Source organism: Gymnoscopelus braueri (genome assembly GCF_963280865.1).
Source record: "Gymnoscopelus braueri genome assembly, chromosome: 11".
NCBI lineage: Eukaryota > Metazoa > Chordata > Actinopteri > Myctophiformes > Myctophidae > Gymnoscopelus > Gymnoscopelus braueri.
The window spans coordinates 13,100,373-13,120,939 of record NC_137613.1 but is presented as its reverse complement, the minus strand read 5'-3'; the positions used below and the strand labels follow the sequence as shown (position 1 = coordinate 13,120,939).

General features: G+C 37.7%; 2 protein-coding genes across 2 annotated transcripts in view; both read left to right on the top strand.

Annotated features, from left to right (window-relative positions):
• The window catches only part of LOC308094815 (uncharacterized protein), a gene marked incomplete at both ends in the record, with an annotated part of 256,728 nt that extends 239,484 nt beyond the window's left edge, over positions 1-17,244 (top strand). The window contains one exon of the mRNA XM_080441642.1: positions 16,318-17,244. Coding sequence (XP_080297768.1) covers positions 16,318-17,244 — 927 coding nt within the window. The remainder of the gene's footprint in view (positions 1-16,317) is intronic.
• The window catches only part of LOC308096048 (peroxisomal ATPase PEX1-like), a 643,221-nt gene that overhangs the window by 524,105 nt on the left and 98,549 nt on the right, over positions 1-20,567 (top strand). The window lies entirely within an intron of this gene.

The window sequence follows — 20,567 nt, the reverse complement described above, 5'->3', positions numbered from 1 at the left end:
CTGTGTTCTAAAGGATCTAATGTAGTTATTATTTAGTCACAAGCTATTGTTAATACTCTTCATCAAATATTAATAAAACCCCAAATTTAACCACTTTCCAAATGTTTTAAACTAGCAAGAATAGCCGATCTACAAGCTCACAATGCATCACTGTGTGACGCGCTGTGAGCTTGTAGATCGGTTATTTTTGCAATTGTTGTGTGACATTGTAGTATGATGCAGTAAGGCATTCAGTTACGAAATAACAAACACACATAAAAGTTAAAATACGGAGATACAAGGTTTCTGCCCGACAGCAACGATATGTATATAATTATATAATCATGTTTATCTCTCCATGTATAAATTACACTGTGCTTTCATATAATGGCTATAAGTGTTTACTGTAATCTAAGTCTTCATTATTTTCCATATAGTCACTTTCTGATAGCTTATTGGCCTTTCTGATTTGATTTGATGACTTCATTGATAGATAGATAAATAGATACTAAATAGATAATAAATAGAGAAATTCAGATATCCCATAGCTCATACAGGCAAGGTTAGTTAAAAACACATCACAAAAAGGGGGGGGGGGCACTGGTTAAAACTGAGAGAAGACAAATATAAAAGATATATTATGAAATAAGCATAAAAAAGCATTTAAACTGTGTCACTGGGAATAAAAATAAAATCACCCATTGTCATTGCACATAGACCCATAAATGATGACAAGTCATTCAATCATATTAAAGGATACATTAAAGCTGCACTCTGTAACTTTCATGTGTTTCTATATGTTTACATATTGCACTAACATGTGCTCTCCCTTAACATATACAGATACAGAATGCATGTTAATACCAGATATAAATGATGGCATACTGAGAAAGATTAAATGAATGAATCAGAAGATTATTATGGAGGATAAACTTGATTCCTGAGTAGTGTGGAGGTGAACGTTTTGTGCAAACATTAAAATTATGACAAGTTAGTGCCCACAAAGGCTGGTTCATAATAAATGGCATGAACTGCAGAAACAGTTGACATGAATAGAAAATCATCTCGACGTCAGACAATAGATGTATTCAAGTACTGAACACTTTCTTTTTACTATGAAACTGATCATTTTACTATAAACCAATCTGTCATAGCAGATGAAAATGTTTCACTCTTAATATATACTATAGTGTAGAATTGTATCTCTGAGCTGACATTTAGTCACTTCACAAATGAAATTAGAATGTTGTAATTAGAATGCTGAATCATTATGATTAATGAAGCAAGATATTACTTTGTAAAATAATTGAGATAGTCGATTAATTTAACCCATTCTATTATTGCATTCCATATTTCAGGTTCCTTAACAATTTGCTAATTATTAGTAATCTTTCTGTTTGTGAAGTATCAGTTTTCTAACCATTCCAACCATGTGTTTTCTCTTTTCATGAATGATGAATGTGAACGTGAACTAGACAACAGTGAGTATTAAATCAATTCTACTTCATGGCCTCCAACTTATTTATAATAAGTTTTCACCATAGCAGAATACAAACTGAAGGAGTCTTAACCAATGAAACCCTCTATACTTAGTGAAACAGACCTGAGTTAACTCTGTACTTGGACCACTTTTCCTCTCTATACCAAATATCTTCATTAAAAAAAGCCGATGTACAAACTCACATCGTTAATTATCATTAAGGTGATATTGTAGATGTCAGGTGGAAACCTTATGTCCAAAACCGTTACTTTCAGGAAATGAAAAAAAAAAGAACATGACTGTGTTCTAAAGGATCTAATGTAGTAATTATTTAGTCACAAGCTATTGTTAATACTCTTAAAAAATATTTATAAAACCCTAAACTAAACCACTTTAACAATTTTTTAAACTAGCAAGAATAGCCGATCTGCAAGCTCACAACGCGCCACGGTGCGACTCGTTGTGAGCTTGTAGATCGGCTATTTTTGCAATTGTTGTGTGACATTGTAGTATGATGCAGTAAGGCATTCAGTTGCGAAATAACAAACAAACATAAAAGTTAAAATACGGAGATACAAGGTTTCTGCCCGACAGCAACGATATGTATTTATAATTATGTAATCATGTTTAACCCATCACGATCCATCCTATGTGTTTACATATTGCACTAACATGTTTTCTCCCGTAACCCATTAAGACCGGGAACGCATCCGTGTCACTTTCAGATTTCTTTGGCTATTCAAAAATAGCAGATATACAAGTTCATAGCACGGCACCGAGTGCTGCGCTTTGAGCTTGTAGATCTGCCATTTTTTTGGAAAATGTGTGCAAATCTTTGAATATATATGTTTTTAAAGCAAACATTTTTATCTCAAATCTTTGAACGTATATTGCTATAATATCAGTGGTTCCCCAACTTTTTCATGTCAAGGACCACCCAAAATGATATGTATTTGGCCGTGGACCCCCACCTCAAAATATTTTGTTCCAGGACCCCCAGAAGTTGTAACAGAGTTAGAAATGTTCGCTTAAAAAAAATACATATTCAAAGATTTGCACAAATGTTCAAACGTTTTTCAAAAATAGCAGATCTACAAGCTCATAGAGCGGCACACGGTGCCGCACTATGAGCTTGTATATCTGCTATTTTTGAATAGCCAAAACAATCTTAAAATGACAGAGATGCGTTCCCGGTCTTAAAGGGTTAAAGGAGAATTCCGGACAAATTAAGTGTTATCTTTCATGTCTCGTTACTCACCTAGCGACGTAAAAAGTGGCGTTCTTTTTTTCCATATATTCCCCTGTCGTCATTTTTTAAACACCCTCCGTTGTTATAATGGGAGCGAGTGGGTTAGTGAAGTTCGTCTATTATAACCGACGCAATGTTATTTTTTTCTCTACTACGATTCATTGTAGAGTCTCATGATAGTCAAACATGCGCTGAAAATTCCTGCGAGCCTGCCGTTAATGGCGAACGATTTAACACTGGTTGCTTGTTTCCAGAATCTGGCAACACGAGTTGCCAGGTTCTGGAAAGAAACAAGCATCCAGTGTTAAATCGTTCGCCATTAACGGCAGGCTCGCAGGAATGTTCAGCGCATGTTTGACTATCATGAGACTCTACAATGAATCGTAGTAGAGAAAAAAATAACATTGCGTCGGTTATAATAGACGAACTTCACTAACCCACTCGCTCCCATTATAACAACGGAGGGTGTTTAAAAAATGACGACAGGGGAATATATGGAAAAAAAGAACGCCACTTTTTACGTCGCTAGGTGAGTAACGAGACATGAAAGATAACACTTAATTTGTCCGGAATTCTCCTTTAACATATACAGATACAGAATGCATGTTAATACCAGATATAAATGATGGCATACTGAGGAAGATTAAATGAATGAATCAGAAGATTATTATGGAGGATAAACTTGATTCCTGAGTAGTGTGGAGGTGAACGTTTTGTGCAAACATTAAAAATATGACAAGTTGATGCCCACAAGGCTGGATAATAATAAATGGCATGGACTGCAGAAACAGTTGACGTGAATAGCAAATAATCTTGACATCAGACAATAGATTGATTCAAGTAATGAACACTTTCTTTTTACTATGAAACTGATCATTTTACTATAAACCAATCTGTCATAGCAGATGCAAATGTTTCACTCTTAATATATACTATAGTGTAGAATTGTATCTCTAAGCTGACATTTAGTCACTTCACAAATGAAATTAGAATGTTGTAATTAGAATGCTGAATCATTATGATTAATGAAGCAAGATATTACTTTGTAAAATAATTGAGATAGTCGATTAATTTAACCCATTCTATTATTGCATTCCATAGTTCAGTTTCCTTAATAATTTGCTAATTATTAGTAATCTTTATGTTTGTGAAGTATCAGTTTTCTAACCATTCCAACCATGTGTTTTCTCTTTACATGAATGATGAATGTGAACGTGAACTAGACTCGTGTGAGTATTAAATCAATTCTACTTCATGGCCTCCAATATGTTTTCAAATTGACATCAAGTTTTCACCATAGCAGAATACAAACTGAAGGAGTCTTAACCAATGAAACCCTCTATACTTAGTGAAACAGACCTGAGTTAACTCTGTACTTGGACCACTTTTCCCCTCTTTACCAAATATCTTCATAAAAAAAAGCCGATGTACAAACTCACATCGTTAATTATCATTAACCGTGATATTGTAGATGTCAGGTGGAAACCTTGTATGTCCAAAACTGTTACTTTTCAGGAAATGGAAAAAAAGAACATGACTGTGTTCTAAAGGATCTAATGTAGTTATTATTTAGTCACAAGCTATTGTTAATACTCTTCATCAAATATTTATAAAACCCCAAACTTAACCACTTTCACAATTTTTTAAACTAGCAAGAATAGCCTATCTGCAAGCTCACAACGCGCCACGGTGCGACTCGTTGTGAGCTTGTAGATCGGCTATTTTTTGTAATTGTTGCGTGACATTGTAGTATGATGCAGTAAGGCATTCAGTTGCGAAATAACAAACAAACATAAAAGTTAAAATACGGAGATACAAGGTTTCTGCCCGACAGCAACGATATGTATATATAATTATGTAATCATTTTTAACCCATCACGATCCATCCTATGTGTTTACATATTGCACTAACATGTTTTCTCCCGTAACCCATTAAGACCGGGAACGCATCCGTGTCACTTTAAGTTTTCTTTGGCTATTCAAAAATAGCAGATATACAAGTTCATAGCACGGCACCGAGTGCTGCGCTTTGAGCTTGTAGATCTGCCATTTTTTTGGAAAATGTGTGCAAATCTTTGAATATATATGTTTTTAAAGCAAACATTTTTATCTCAAATCTTTGAACGTATGTTGCTATAATATCAGTGGTTCCACAACTTTTTCATGTCAAGGACCACCCAAAATGATATGTATTTGGCCGTGGACCCCCACCTCAAAATATTTTGTTCCAGGGACCCCCAGAAGTTGTAACAGAGTTAAAAATGTTTGCTTAAAAAAATACATATTCAAAGATTTGCACAAATGTTCAAATGTTTTAAAAAAATAGCAGATCTACAAGCTCATAGAGCTATGAGCTTGCATATCTGCTATTTTTGAATAGCCAAAACAATCTTATAATGACAGAGATGCGTTCCCGGTCTTAAAGGGTTAACATATACAGATACAGAATGCATGTTAATACCAGATATAAATGATGGCATACTGAGGAAGATTAAATGAATGAAGAAGATTATTATGGAGGATAAACTTGATTCCTGAGTAGTGTGGAGGTGAACGTTTTGTGCAACATTAAAAATATGACAAGTTGGTGCCCACAAGGCTGGTTAATAATAAATGGCATGGACTGCAGAAACAGTTGACGTGAATAGCAAATAATCTTGACATCAGACAATAGATTGATTCAAGTACTGAACACTTTCTTTTTACTATGAAACTGATCATTTTACTATAAACCAATCTGTCATAGCAGATGCAAATGTTTCACTCTTAAAGGGGTAGTTCACCCCCAAAATAACTTTTTTTCTATTGATTACTGACCATCTGGAGCCTTGAATTCATAGATATGTTTTTGTTTTTGTCACATTCCTAAGCCAATAATTTGATTATAATAAATGTGTCCCCATTGATTCCGGTAGGAGACACAAATGCATTTGTGTCTCCTACCGGAATCAATGGGGCTAAATTTATTATAATCAAATAATAAAGGAAGGAATGCGACAAAAACAAAAAAATATCCATGAATTCAAGGCTCCATGGGGTGAGTAATCAATAGAAAAAAAGTTATTTGGGGGGTGAACTACCCCTTTAATATATACTATAGTGTAGAATTGTATCTCTAAGCTGACATTTAGTCACTTCACAAATGAAATTAGAATGTTGTAATTAGAATGCTGAATCATTATGATTAATGAAGCAAGCTATTACTTTGTAAAATAATTGAGATAGTCGATTAATTTAACCCATTATATTATTGCATTCCATATTTCAGGTTCCTTAACAATTTGCTAATTATTAGTAATCTTTCTGTTTGTGAAGTATCAGTTTTCTAACCATTCCAACCGTGTTTTTTCTCTTTTCATGAATGATGAATGTGAACGTGAACTAGGGGAATGTGAGTATTAAATCAATTCTACTTCATGGCCTCCAATATGTGTTCAGATTGACATCAAGTTTTCACCATAGCAGAATACAAACTGAAGGAGTCTTAACTAATGAAACCCTCTATACTTAGTGAAACAGACCTGAGTTAACTCTGTACTTGGACCACTTTTTCCCTCTATACCAAATATCTTCATTAAAAACAGCCGATGTACAAACTCACATCGTTAATTATCATTAACCGTGATATTGTATCTGTCAGGTGGAAACCTTGTATGTCCAAAATTGTTACTTTTCAGGAAATGGAAAAAAAAGAACATGACTGTGTTCTAAAGGATCTAATGTAGTTATTATTATATATTATATATAGTCACAAGCTATTGTTAATACTATTCATCAAATATATATAAAACCACAAACTTAACCACTTTAAAAAAAGATTAACTAGCAAAAATAGCCGATCTACAAGCTCACAAAGCGCTGCACCCGCGACGCGTTGTGAGCTTGTAGATCGGCTATTTTTGCAATTGTTGTGTGACATTGTAGTATGATGCAGTAAGGCATTCAGTTACGAAATAACAAACAAACATAAAAGTTGAAATACGGAGATACAAGGTTTCTGCCCAACAGCAACGATATGTATATATAATTATGTAATCATGTTTATCTCTCCATGTATAAATTACACTGTGCTTTCATATAATGGCTATAAGTGTTTACTGTAATCTAAGTCTTCATTATTTTCCATATAGTCACTTTCTGATAGCTTATTGGTCTTTCTGATGTGATTTGAGGCATTTTGATCATAAACATAATGATCACAGTGTGATTTGGCTCCAGTTCACACCTGATGATGACTTCATTGATGACAAGTCATCCAATCATATTAAAGGATACATTAAAGCTGCACTCTGTAACTTTCATGTCTTACCCGAGATTCAAACCCAGGTCACCTGCACAAGTGCTGACATTTTTACCACAGAGCTAATAGAGCATGTCTTCTTACACAGGATGTGTTGAAGACAGTGGTGGAAAAAGTACTCAAAGTTTTTTACTTAAGTAAAATCAAATCTGCACTATTTTAGAAATACTATGTTACAAGTAAAAGTCTTGAATTCTCAATTTACTTGAGCAAAAGTACAAAAGTATTGGCATCAAAATATACTTAAAGTATAAGTACTAATTATGCAGAATGTCCCATTTAAAATATTCAAATGTATAACAATCTTTTGAAAATAGCAGATCTACAAGCTCACAATTCTTCGCTATGCAACGCATTGTGAGCTTGTAGATCCGCTATTTTCAAATGGCCGAAATGTATTTGGGCTGAAGTGCTTAATGTAAGTTTTGTAATAATAATCAAAATCTACAAAGTAACAGTAACTAAAGTTTTCAAATAAATGTAGTGGAGTAAAAGTACAATATTTGGATCTGAAATGTAGTGGAGTAGAAGTTAAAGTATTGGAAATTGGAAATACTCAAGTAAAGTACAAATACCTCAAAATTGTACTTAAGTACAGTACTTACAGTACAGTAGCAGACCTTACTGCATACCATATACTCTACAACAGTGGTTCTCGACCTTTTCAGGCCACGACCCCCCAAAAGAATCAAATTTGAACTGGGGACCCCCCAAAATAATCATATTTGAACTGGGGACCCCCCACCCTGACAAGCTCTTGTAATTGTAGGAGTTGAGGCATTCAATTTTAATTGACTCGGTTCCACAGATAAATATTGTGAAAATAGCTGATCTACAAGCTCACAATGCCTTGCGTTGTGAGCTTGTAGATCGGCTATTTCCACAATGTTTGCCTCTTTCTTTGGTAATATTTGACAATGGTATTTTTTCCCTTTTCATTTTAGAGGTATTAAAAAGGTCCTAAAAGTCCTTAAATTATCACTTTAGAAATATGCAGAGTATACTCTTATACTGTATGTTGGTTTGTTTACTGTTGAGTGAGAAAACAATGTTGCACATTAAGCTAATCATCTGGGGACCCCCCAAAATAATATGGGGGACCCCCCTGGGGGTCTTGACCCACAGGTTGAGAACCACTGCAGTATAAAATAGTGTCATTTAAGTTAACAGCCAAACTGATTCATATTATTGACAGATTATCATACACAATTATGAGATAGCAGATTCATTTATTTAATAATTCTATGTTGTGTCTATAGGTTATTTAACCACTTCAACCCCAGAATCCGTATTGTGAGGAAGGCTTTCACAGAAAATAGTTGATAGACAAGCTCACAAAGTGTCCTACCTACTGTGACACGTTGTGAGCTTGTCGATCAGCTATTTTCAGAGAAAGCTTTCCCCACAGAAAACAGAAAAGACACTTTTATAGAGCCCTGAGAGACCCCGGTCAACCATATAGGGTTAAAATAGTTAAACAATTAAACTAATAATAATCTGTCATCATATCATCAGCAGAATACAAACTGAAGGAGTCTTAACCAATTAAACCCTCTATACTTAGTGAAACAGACCTGAGTTAACTCTGTACTTGGATCACTTTTTCCCTCTATACCAAATATCTTCATTAAAAATAGCTGATGTACAACCTCACAGACTCATTTATTAAATCATTTAATTTCTTATTCCAGTTTATTTAACAACTTATAAGAAAACACTCTGTCATCTTTATGTATAAAATATCAGTTTACTAAACACATGTGTTTTTCTTTTTATGCATTATGAATATGAAGCTTGGGGTGAGTATCAAACATATTCTACTTCATGTTCTCTGATGTGTTTTCATATTAATATCACGTTCTCACAATAATAGAACACAAATTAAATGGATCTAATAAGTCTTCACAGTGAATGAACATTGTATTTTACATTGCTTGATGTTTCAACTCTAACATTTTATTACAAGGATGGTATAATTTTCTTATGAATACAAATATAAGTTATTATTAAGGTCATGAGCTTCCCAAATCACCTCTTGTACTAATGTTTGCAGTTTTAACCAACCATAGAGTTTAAGTAGTTAACAATTAAATCAATAATAATAATCTGTCATCTTTTGTACTTTTTTTTTTTCTTCTTCTAAACAGCCATTGTATCTTATATTGTTTCAGGTCTAAAACATTTAAGGTCATGATAATCCCAAATCACCTCTTGTAGCCTACTAATGTTTTTAGTTTGAATACAAAACCTACAAGACCTTTTCACATTATTATTTATTTAAACAGGTTTACAGGTTTTATTGAACAAAGGCTGGGGGGGAGAAGCAACCGGGGGCAAAGGGACCAGGCAGAGACATAGTCAAAGGGGGAGCGTGGGTCAGAGTTCTGAGGGGGCAGTCTGCATGGCGCCTGGTCCAAGAGGGGTAAGGCTAGCCGTGGTCCGTGGGTCCAGTCCTGGTCCAAACAGTACAAAATAGTGTCATTTAAGTTAACAGCCAAGCTGATTTATATTATTGACAGATTATCATACACAATTATGAGATTGCAGATTAATTTATTTAATAATTCTATGTCGTGTCTAGGTTATTTAACCACTTAAACCTCAGCATCCTTATCGTGGGGAAGGTTTTCACAGAAAATAGTTGATCGACAAGCTCACAACGTGTCGCATAAGGGTCAAATCCAGATACAGGCAGAGGTCATAAACAGGCAGAAATAAAGGTTCCGAATAACAGGTTGAAGCGAGCTAGACTAGAGTTAAACTGGGCTGATCAGCAGGCAGAGAATAATGGTATGAGTGAGGCAATAAATACTGTGGTTACTCAGTGGAAACTGGCACGTGTGTGTGTGTGTGTGTGTGTGTGTGTGTGTGTGTGTGTGTGCGTGTGCGTGCTTCGATGGGTGTGGACGTGACACCAACGACTATTGGGACTCTATCATTCTCAATAACAGTGACATGCATCAAACACCCATCATGTTGTAAGAGAGGAAACAAAGGATTATTATGAAGGGTGATTTACAGTGGAATTGTACTGATACAGAAATGTCTACAAAGTTGTGTATATGTTACAGGTAAATTGGCATTCCAGGTAAATTGGAAAAGAAGCGCTTGTTTAAACTGCCCCCCAGGCAATTCTGTAGAACCAATGCTAGAGGGCAATGCAAGCCAGACATGAGTCCCACACCACACACGCACGCATGCACACGCGCACAAACGAGCACGCACACACCCATGCGCGCGCACACACACACACACACACACACACACACACACACACACACACACACACACACACACACACACACACACACACACCGCGAACAGCCTTATTCCATGCAGTTGAAGCACAAGGGGGCGAGCCTGAGGGGGCGGGGCTGGCGGGCTATGTTAGTGCAGTGAGTGGCAGTTGGGGCAAACCATAGAGGGGCAAACGCAGTCCCCACAACATCATTTACGATTCTGTGCCTATCGGTACATAACTCGGACGGCGCTTAGTCGACTAGCAGACCATCGGCCGGTCGTCGCGGGCACTCGCGCCTGGAGGCACTCGGGCGCGACACCTCTGCCTCAAGGTCTGCTGAGTCGGCGCGCCTCCGTCATGGTCCAAAACTATACTTTATCGGCGAAAAAAAGTAGTCCGCGGTTGTTTGTAAAAGTAATGTCCCAAGCGGGGGTCAAACCCAGAATCCCAGTGGTAGTGGATGGGGAGTCCAATGACTATCGAAGTGCGCCACTGAGGCCGGTATGTATGTGTATCCATGTTGTCGTCCTCGTCCTCGCATCAAAGCCCCGCCTCGCAGCCCCGCCCCGCGCCTAAAAACAAGCGCTCTCCTTCCAATTTCCTTGGAATGCCAATTTACCTGTGACATATACATTCTAAAGGTGGCCTGAACAACAGGAACCACAGAGAGTGTGGATTTTGAAGAAATAGGTTGGCAAGAATTCAAAGTTAGAAGAGAAGCTGGTGCAGAAAGAAATGACTACAATAGAGTAAGCATGAGCTGAACTGACTCAGAACCAGTGTATCAAATAACCTTGAGAATTAAGAGATATCTGGAGAGGGGGAATTCATTATCTAGCCTTGTAATAAGAGCAGTTCATTTCATGCATTGTTTCAGAAACCAGAGTATGATATAATGTGTCCTCTAATAGAAGATGTAAACATCTCTCATAGAGTGAAACACCTGGTGTGATATTAGTGTTATGAAGAAATGTATCTGACCTGATACAAAGTTGACAAAGTCATCGTCTTAGAGTAGGAGTGTTTCAAAAGGCCAATGGGATCTGGATCGGTTAAATTGTCCTGCAAGAGAGAGTTCAAAGGTCACAGGCGTGATCAGATATCACGTAGATATCTTATATGAAGTCAGGTGTTATCTAACAGAAAATGAAAGTCTGTGCAAGAAAAAAAGAATTCTCAACCACTCACCCAGTGTGAATAAACAGTGCTTTTTGTCCCCAATGACCCCTTCCAATATTGTGAATACCTTTGCGGAGATGCATGCTGCTGGCTGTGCCTTTGGTGTTTACTGTACTGTGGTACAAAGCCACAAGGAAACTAAACATCTGTTACAGGGGAGAGCAGATGATAACTTCTGTCTGGAGAGTGTCTCTCTCTGAATGTTTGTGTAGATGACTGATTTATCCTTAGTTAAACCTATAGCTCTGAGTCCAATTAGTTTGACTCAGGCAGGTATGGCTGCTTAAATCGTTTCCCATCCTACAATTAGATGTAAATTAACATTGTGGCACTTCTGTATTTATTTATTTAGTTGAGTTATCTTGAACTCTCAGCCCAGAACCCATGGGAGGAGAGTGACATAATTATTCACACAAATCAGTAATTCAGCTTATATTTACATAATAGTAATGTATATAATACTATAATATAATAATATTTACACTAGGTATACAAAGTCTGTTTTTATCTGATGTGTCAGATTCTTGCATGCCTGTTCTTCTTCATGTACATGTATTCAAGACTGAAGTTGATTTAATGTTAAATGTATTTATTATCCAGTCAGTATAACATGATGAAGAGTTGTTATTAAAACACAGTTTAACTCTCTTTATATAGAAAAAGCTATAGCTGAAGCTAAAGCTTATCTCAGCAAGGAGACAGCAGAGCAGACGAATAGAAGACTGAATTCAGCTCATGTGTTTGGTAAGTAGGATAACAATAGACTTAACGAAAACTATACATTCAACTTTATTATAATGTACATTTATCAATGAAACAATTACACACACACACACACACACTCACACTCACACTCACACTCACACATACACACACACGTTTGTATTACTATACTTGTGAGGACAATAAAGGTTTTAGGACAGTGATTTTTAACCGCAAAGCCAAAAATATCAGATCTACAGACACACCATGAGTTTTTAGATCTGACACTGACGTGCGATTAAGTTTAAATCCTAACCCCTAAACTTAACCTCTAAATGTCTAATCCTAACCTTTAACCCAACTTATAATCTTTTCCTAATTGTAAGCCTTTTCTCTAAAAATCTTTTCTAACCATAAAACAACCATTTCTCTTGTGAGGACCTGGAAAATGGTCCTCACAATGTCTATTTCTCATACTATACTATACTTGTGGGGATGTTTGGCCCTCACAAGGAGAGTAATGCACGCACGCACGCACGCACGCACGCACGCACGCACACAAACACACACACGCGTTACAATGTCTGTGGTTCATCTAAACGTATATGTTCTGTAGATCTGCAGGTTCTACTGACAGTGGAGGAAACTAATAAACTACTGACAGAAAGAGACCAAGAGCTGAAGAAAAGTAATAAACTACTGACAGAAAGAGACCAAGAATTGGATGAAAGTAATAAACTACTGACAAAAAAAGGCCAGGAATTGGATAAAAGTAATAAACTACTGACAAAAAAAGGCCAAGAATTGGATGAAAGTAATAAACTACTGACAGAAAAAGGCCAAGAATTGGATGAAAGTAATAAACTACTGACAGAAAAAGGCCAAGAATTGGATGAAAGTAATAAACTACTGACAGAAAAACGCCAAGAATTGGATGAAAGTAATAAACTACTGACAGAAAAAGGCCAAGAATTGGATGAAAGTAATAAACTACTGACAAAAAAAGGCCAAGTATTGGATGAAAGTAATAAACTATTGACAAAAAAAGGCCAAGAATTGGATGAAAGTAATAAACTACTGACAGAAAAAGACCAAGAATTGGATGAAAGTAATAAACTACTGACAGAAAAAGGCCAAGAATTGGAAGAAAGTAATAAACTACTGACAGAAAAAGGCCAAGAATTTGATGAAAGTAATAAACTACTGGCAAAAAAAGGCCAAGAATTGAATGAAAGTAATAAACTACTGACAGAAAAAGGCCAAGAATTGGATGAAAGTAATAAACTACAAGGCCAAGAATTGGATGAAAGTAATAAATTACTTACAAAAAAAGGCCAAGAATTGGATGAAAGTAATAAACTACTGACAGAAAAAGGCCAAGAATTGGAAGAAAGAAATAAACTACTGACAGAAAAAGGCCAAGAATTGGATGAAAGTAATAAACTACTGACAAAAAAAGGCCAAGAATTGGATGAAAGTAATAAACTACTGACAGAAAAAGGCCAAGAATTGGATGAAAGTAATAAACTACTGACAGAAAGAGACCAACAACTGAATCAGAAAGATGAAGAGCTGAAGACGATGAAAAAGCAATGGGATGATGTCATCACTGAAAACAAACAGCTTGGTGAGAAATTGATTATTAAAAAAAGAGAGACCTAATCTCTCTGGATTATTTGTATATTAAATAATGAATACTTTTTAATATAATAAGTATATCTTCAACATTGCAGCGCAGCAGATCTGTGATCTGAAGACTGAATTAGAGAAACTGAGGACTGAATCAGACCAAAAGACTGGTCAGTAAAATGAAATATATGTCCTTAATTGAATTATAAAATGTAATAACCTCATCTCCCTAGATTATTTTTTCAGTGGTTCATGAAAACATAAGTACTGTATATCTTCAACCTGTCATTGCAGCTCAGCAGATCTGGCATCATGATCTGACTGAATTAGAGAAACTGAGGACTGAGTCAGACAAAAAGACTGGCCAGTAATCTGAAATATATTTCCTTTATGTGTGTCGTCAACATTAGTAAGTTGATAAATAGTTGTATTGTCTTATAGAGAGTGGGTTTACCTCTACAGCAGGCCCCAAGCTACCAATCAGGAGATGGAGCATCAACATTCCTCCAGAAAGTTAGTAATCAAACGTGCAAAAGTACTGTAAAATACATCCAGTTTCATTTAATAGCCCAGTAACCCCTTTCTTTTTTTCTTACTATTGTCAATACATTGACTATTTATGTTGTGTTGCAGAGGATGGAGAGAACACAGACTCCACTCTTCCACTGAGGAGGACACGCAGTATGCCATGGATTCCTCCAGACTGTGAGTCCATGTTACTCTTTCAATTTCTGTTGAACTTCATGATGTTACACTATTCATTCTGGTCATGCATTCAGTTTCATAGCCTGCCTTTAAAATGTGTTATAAATGAAACTCTTAACTTTCTATGCTTATACTTGTTCTATTGACAAGAAATGCTAAATCTACATAATGATGTACATTTCATCACCAGCTCATGTCTGTGCATCTCAGATTGTGTGATTGTGTGTACTTTATGTGCGGACACGCCCACTGACTGCTATTGTGTTAGAAAAGAAAAATAGACGCTTTGTTTGAGGAGATAATGAAAGGATATTCATCGCTATACCTGCTGTATTATATCATGTGACGATAAAGGACTTGAACTGCAGAATACAAAAGTAAATAAAAAATACTTCTCGAAGCTTTGTTGATGGAATTTATTAGAATTTCTGGCCGTCAGAGTATAACAGGAATAAACAGAAATAACTGACGCAAGATAGAGTAAAACTACAGTAAACATCTTCTCACAAATCCTTAAGTTTTCTGGAAGAAGGTTGTTAGATGATGAGTATTATAGTATTGAGCGTAGCCTGTATTGCTCTTGAGTCTTGCTCTTCAATGCATGTGTGTCTGCAGACACCAAATTGTAGTATAATCTCAACCATCTGCTGTCCATGGACCCTCTCACCTATAGTAGTGTAGTCAGACCTTAAGACTGTCAATAAGGGTGTAAAAACACATGAACATTTCACTAGCTCTCCTTGGTATTTAATCCACCTGGACTGTTTGATTGATGTCTGTGTTGTGTTGCAGTGGGTGGAGAGACCACAGATGAAGACTCCTCTCTACCAGTGAGGAAGAGGAGACGCAGTAAGGATCGAGCTCCAGATAGTGAGTCTATGCTGCTTTTACAAATAGTCTAGCAAGGAACATTATACAGTACCTTTTAATCTCAAAACATTTAAGTGCAATTAGTTTACACAGTTTAAACTTAGTGAATAAAGACAAATATATAACAAACATTAAGCTAACCAACATAAACACCACCTAAGCTTTCTGAAAAGCACAAAATGTATGTTGCTATATTCTGTACATGGCAACAAGAACCCCAAAAAGGGTTACCGTCTTGAAAGGTATAGTTACAAATAGGGGTTCCCGCCCTAAATGGGTTGTCTTTTTCTCTTGCTATTTGTTCCCATTTTCTCTTCCAATTTTGTCATTGCCAAAATCAAATGTGCTTTGTGTTCCCTGTTGTTGCCAAGTCCCCCACTATTGGTCTGGTGGTGTAGACTACCATGTGTTTCCTCTGACACACATTGGGTCACCAACCGCTTCTTTACAAATTAGTTGATTTTATCATTTATAGTATGATACAATTAAGAGTTAGGGTTATCAAACATGTCTGAAGATGACCAATTTGTCCCAAAACAGGACAGCAATTATGAGTCTTTCACACTATGCATGCAAATAGTCTCTGAACAACGCTTATGATGTGGCATTTTCACTCTATTCTTCCATTGTGTTATCTTTTAGTGGCAGCAGACAACATTGTTGACTCACCAGTGTCTCCCTCTATGTCTGAACTGAGACTGGTGCTACTGGGGAGGACTATAGCTGTGAGGAACGCAGTAGGAAACACCATCCTGGGCAGGGAGGTGTTTGGTGCTGAGGCCAGCTCCTCTGAACTGAGCCAGAGGAGTAGGAGGAGAGAGGGTGACGTCTGTGGGAGACGGTTGGTGCTGGTGGACGCTCCAGACTTCTCTGGACGCTCACTGGAGGACACAAGGCAGGATGTGGGGCTGTGTGTGCGTCTGTCCGCCCCGGGTCCCCATGCCTTCCTCCTGGTCATACCAGCAGAGGCCTCTGAAGGAGAGGTGAGAGGGATGATGGAGAAGATGCAGGAGGCATTTGGAGAGAGCTGCTGGGAACACAGCATTGCCATCATTATCCACACTGACAGTATGAAAAAGCAGAGTGTTGAGGAGTTTCTCCAAGCAGGCAGTCAGGAACATCAGCAGCTTGTAGACAAATGTGGGAACAGATGCCACGTCCTCAACATTACAGACAGCAGGAATGCTGGTCAGGTTTCACAGCTGCTGGAGAAGATAGAGAGCATGGTGGCACGAAACACAGAGAGCTTCTACAGCACTCAGACCTACCAGGAGGCAGAGGCCCAGGTCAGAGAGATGGAGAGAAAGATTCAGAGGGACTTGGAGGAGAGGAGACACATGGAGGAGCAGGAGATGAGGGAGAGGTTTGAGAAGGAGCTGAAAGACTCTCTGAGGAAGATAGAGGGATCCATCCAAGAGCACGAGGGAGACATCATGAAGATCGACCATCGAACGAGTGAACTAGAGAGACAAATGAGGGAGGAGAGGGATGAAGAGAAGAAAAGAGAGCTGGAAGGAGAGCTGAGGAGGGAGTCTGAGAAGAGAGAGGAGATGGAGAGAAAGCTCGATAGGTTTAGAGCAAAGAGAGAGAATGAGAGGAGAGAGAGGGAAGAGAGACACACACAGGACATAGAGGAGATGAGAGAGACCTACAAAGCAGAGGCCAGAGTGGAAGCAGAGAGAAACCTGATGAAGGTTCTCCTGCCTGAGATCCAGAGGAACATCATGATCTCAAACACAAAGATGCAGAGAGAGTTTAACAGACAGCTGGGGGAGAAGAACAGAGAGATGACAACACTGAGACAAAAGTTAAAGGAGAGCCACAGCCGTTATTCAGTGCTGGAGGAGGTGTATCTATATGCACTCACTGGACAAACGTCTGAAGTTAATGGAAAAACTGTAGAAGTTTAGAAGTGAGTACATGTGATGGGGGAAGAAAGGAGAGCAGAGGTTCAGGGCATTTAAGTTTTTAGCTGCTGTACAGAACAGTCAGCCTATGTGTCAGTTTGGAAGAGCAACATATTTTTTTTAATGTAAATCTGTATTGTTTTAAAGTTTGTAGATACAATATCTAATTGGTAACTTGAGTATATATAACCTAAGTGCAACATTTCTGAATCTTATGTACATGTAATATTTGGTCACATACTGTATGTAAGAGTCAGACATACACCTTTTAATATAGTGGTGTTAATCCCGGTAGTTAATTGTATAGAGGGTAGCTCTCTCTCATATGAAAGCTCACCTGCTTTATCTTTCGTTGCTAAATGTCTAATTAAGGAAGAACGTCTATTCGTTCAGTTTAAACAAACAGTCTGTAAATATCGCTTGTAAATAGTTTTTGCAGTTTCTTCTAATTCATGTTATGGTGATGATGATTAAACTTTATCTTTCATATTAAACCCTCTTTCCTAACTAGTGTTACTTTATGTTCAGTCATATATTCATTGCTTTTTTTAATAGACTGTTCATATATTACCCAGAAGGCCTGTTGATACTGTACATAATATTAATTTTAATATTCACTGTTGATATATTACACTGTTCATTAGTATCATTGATATATTCATTGGTGATAGATGTACAGTATATTCATTCATATATTAATTGGTGATAGATGTATAGTATATTCATTCATATATTAATTGGTGATAGATGTACAGTATATTCATTCATATATTAATTGGTGATATAGATGTACAGTATATTCATTCATATATTAATTGGTGATGACAGTACATATAATCTATGTAATTACAACAACCTTGGCTAAATGTTGGATGTGATTAATGCCTGAGGCTGCTTACTGTACCTCCTGTTCCTCCTGTAACAGCGGTTCACAACCTTTTCTGGATCAGGGCCCACTTGAGAATCTTCAAAGTGTTCGCGGCCCACCCATCTGACCACTTCAGATGGGTTGGCCGCGAACACTTTGATGATTTTCCAGTGGACCCTGATCCACGTGCATTTTCAGAGCACGTTTATTTTAATGATTGTGTTCCAGCTCAGTTCAATTGAAATAACGTTTTATACTTTAAGTTCCTATTTATCGGTATCACAATGATAAATACCATGACCTTTTTCATACATTTTTCAATGTTAATGTTATATTATCAATCAAATCTTTGTGTTTTGCCAATTAAATTATTTCGGAGACCATTTGCAATGAACCTGATGGCCCACCAGTGGTCCCCGGCCCACAGGTTGGGAGTCGCTGTCCTATAAGATTCCTTTCAGACACTGTACACCACTATGTCCTTACCAGGGCTGACCCTCAATGGTAAACATGTCACTATGTCCTTACCAGGGCTGACCCTCAATGGTACACATGTCAGCACTGGTGCAGGAAACCAGGTTAAAATCCGGGTCAGAGGAGGAACGTTACCTATAGAGCAGCTTTAATATGTTAATAATCATTATTTATGTTAACAAACAGCATATTTTACACTGTAATAGCCAAAATGTAAGCAGCAAAGTACTACATTTTTTTACTAAAGTTAAAATATCAATACTGTAATATAGAAATGCTTTTTCTATATAGAAAATAGAACATTTTGGGATAGTACCAAAAGAAAAAGTACTCATTATGCAGAATGTCCCATTTCAAGTTTTCAAATGTATGAAAATCTTTTGAAAATAGCAGATCTACAAGCTCACAATGCGACGCATTGTGAGCTCACAATGCGACGCATTGTGAGCTTGTAGATCGGCTATTTTCAAATGGTCGAAATGTATATAGGGTTGAAGTAGTTACTGTATGTTTTGTAATAATTGTTTTTATAACAAAATCTGCAAAGTAAATAATTGTAGTGGAGTAAAAGTACAATATTTGCCTTTGAGATGTTGTGGAGTAGAAGTGAAAGTAATGAAAATTGGAAATACTCCAGTAAAGTAAAAAGTCCTCAAAAGTGTACTTAAGTACAGTACTTGAGTAAATGTACTTAGTTACTTTACACCACAGGTATTAAGAATTTAATGTATAGTATAAACCATGTATGTATGGCATGACGCTCATATGAGCTCAGAGCCCTTGGAATATTTTTTAAAGGTTTCACCCCCGTTCAGGTCCTTACAAGGTAAAGTACAAAAATAACAGAGTAAGATTTGAACCTGATGTCTTCACCAGTGAACCCTTGAAGTTTTCTGTGAGAATTTCACCAGCTTAAGCTGTTGACTTCTTGCCTTGCAGCACTTAAGATAGACAAAGAGACATTTCCCTCAGTGCCCTCAATACCCTCATACCTGTTGAAGTTACTTCTCCAAAGTGAGTGACTCCCACAGCCACACCACTAGAGGGAGCCACCATGATCTGGTAGCACCCACACCTAGAACAAACATGGCAAAGTTCTCATTCTACTGCTCTGCCACCAACATGTGGAATGTCCTGAAACACCATCCATTAAAGGATGTGTAACACTGATTTCTTTCAAAAATTGGCCTGAAAAAAACATCTATCAGGAGACCACAAGGGGAGGTAAATGTCATTTTCCATCTCTTATGTATTTGTTGATGACATGTATTATTGTGCTAATTTTGTATGCTATGCTATCTTCCTATAATTTGAGTAACCTCTGTCTGTCTGTCCGTCCGTCCGTCCGTCCGTCCGTCCGTCTTGGGTGGGCCGTTCGTCTGTGCCCGATCAAACTGCGCATGCGTCGCATCCAATCCAGCCGCGACACACACGCTGGCTCTGTGTGTGCGCATGCGTCGCATCTACAGCCCCACAGCGTTACACTGTTGCACACACCACAGCGTTACACTGTTGCACACACAGAACACTCGCCTCCGCGGCCGTGTATGCACGTTGGGGAGGCACGTGTCAAAATGTACATTATTTGTGTTCGCGCGACGGCCGCGTATGTGTGTCGTGCTAAACGTTGCGTGTGTGTGTGTGTTTGCGACGGGACCCGGGGGGTTCCGCGACGGGGGGGTGTGTGGGGGGTTGCCCGTGGGGGGGGGGGGGGGTGTGTGGGGGTTGACGTGGGGAGGGGTGACCGCGGGGGGTGCCGCGGGGGGACCCGCGGGGGGACCGCGCTACAGGACGTGCAATAACCCCAAGTTTGCAACTACTTTCGTCTGCGCCCTTCACCGGGTATGGTCTAGTATTGATAAATTGAATACATAGGACCACAATTTTTTGTGTTATCCTTTTAGTTTTAATGTCTGACTGTACCACATGCTGTTTACATTTCTGACTAATAAAGTATTCAATCAATCAATCAAACAAGGCTTTA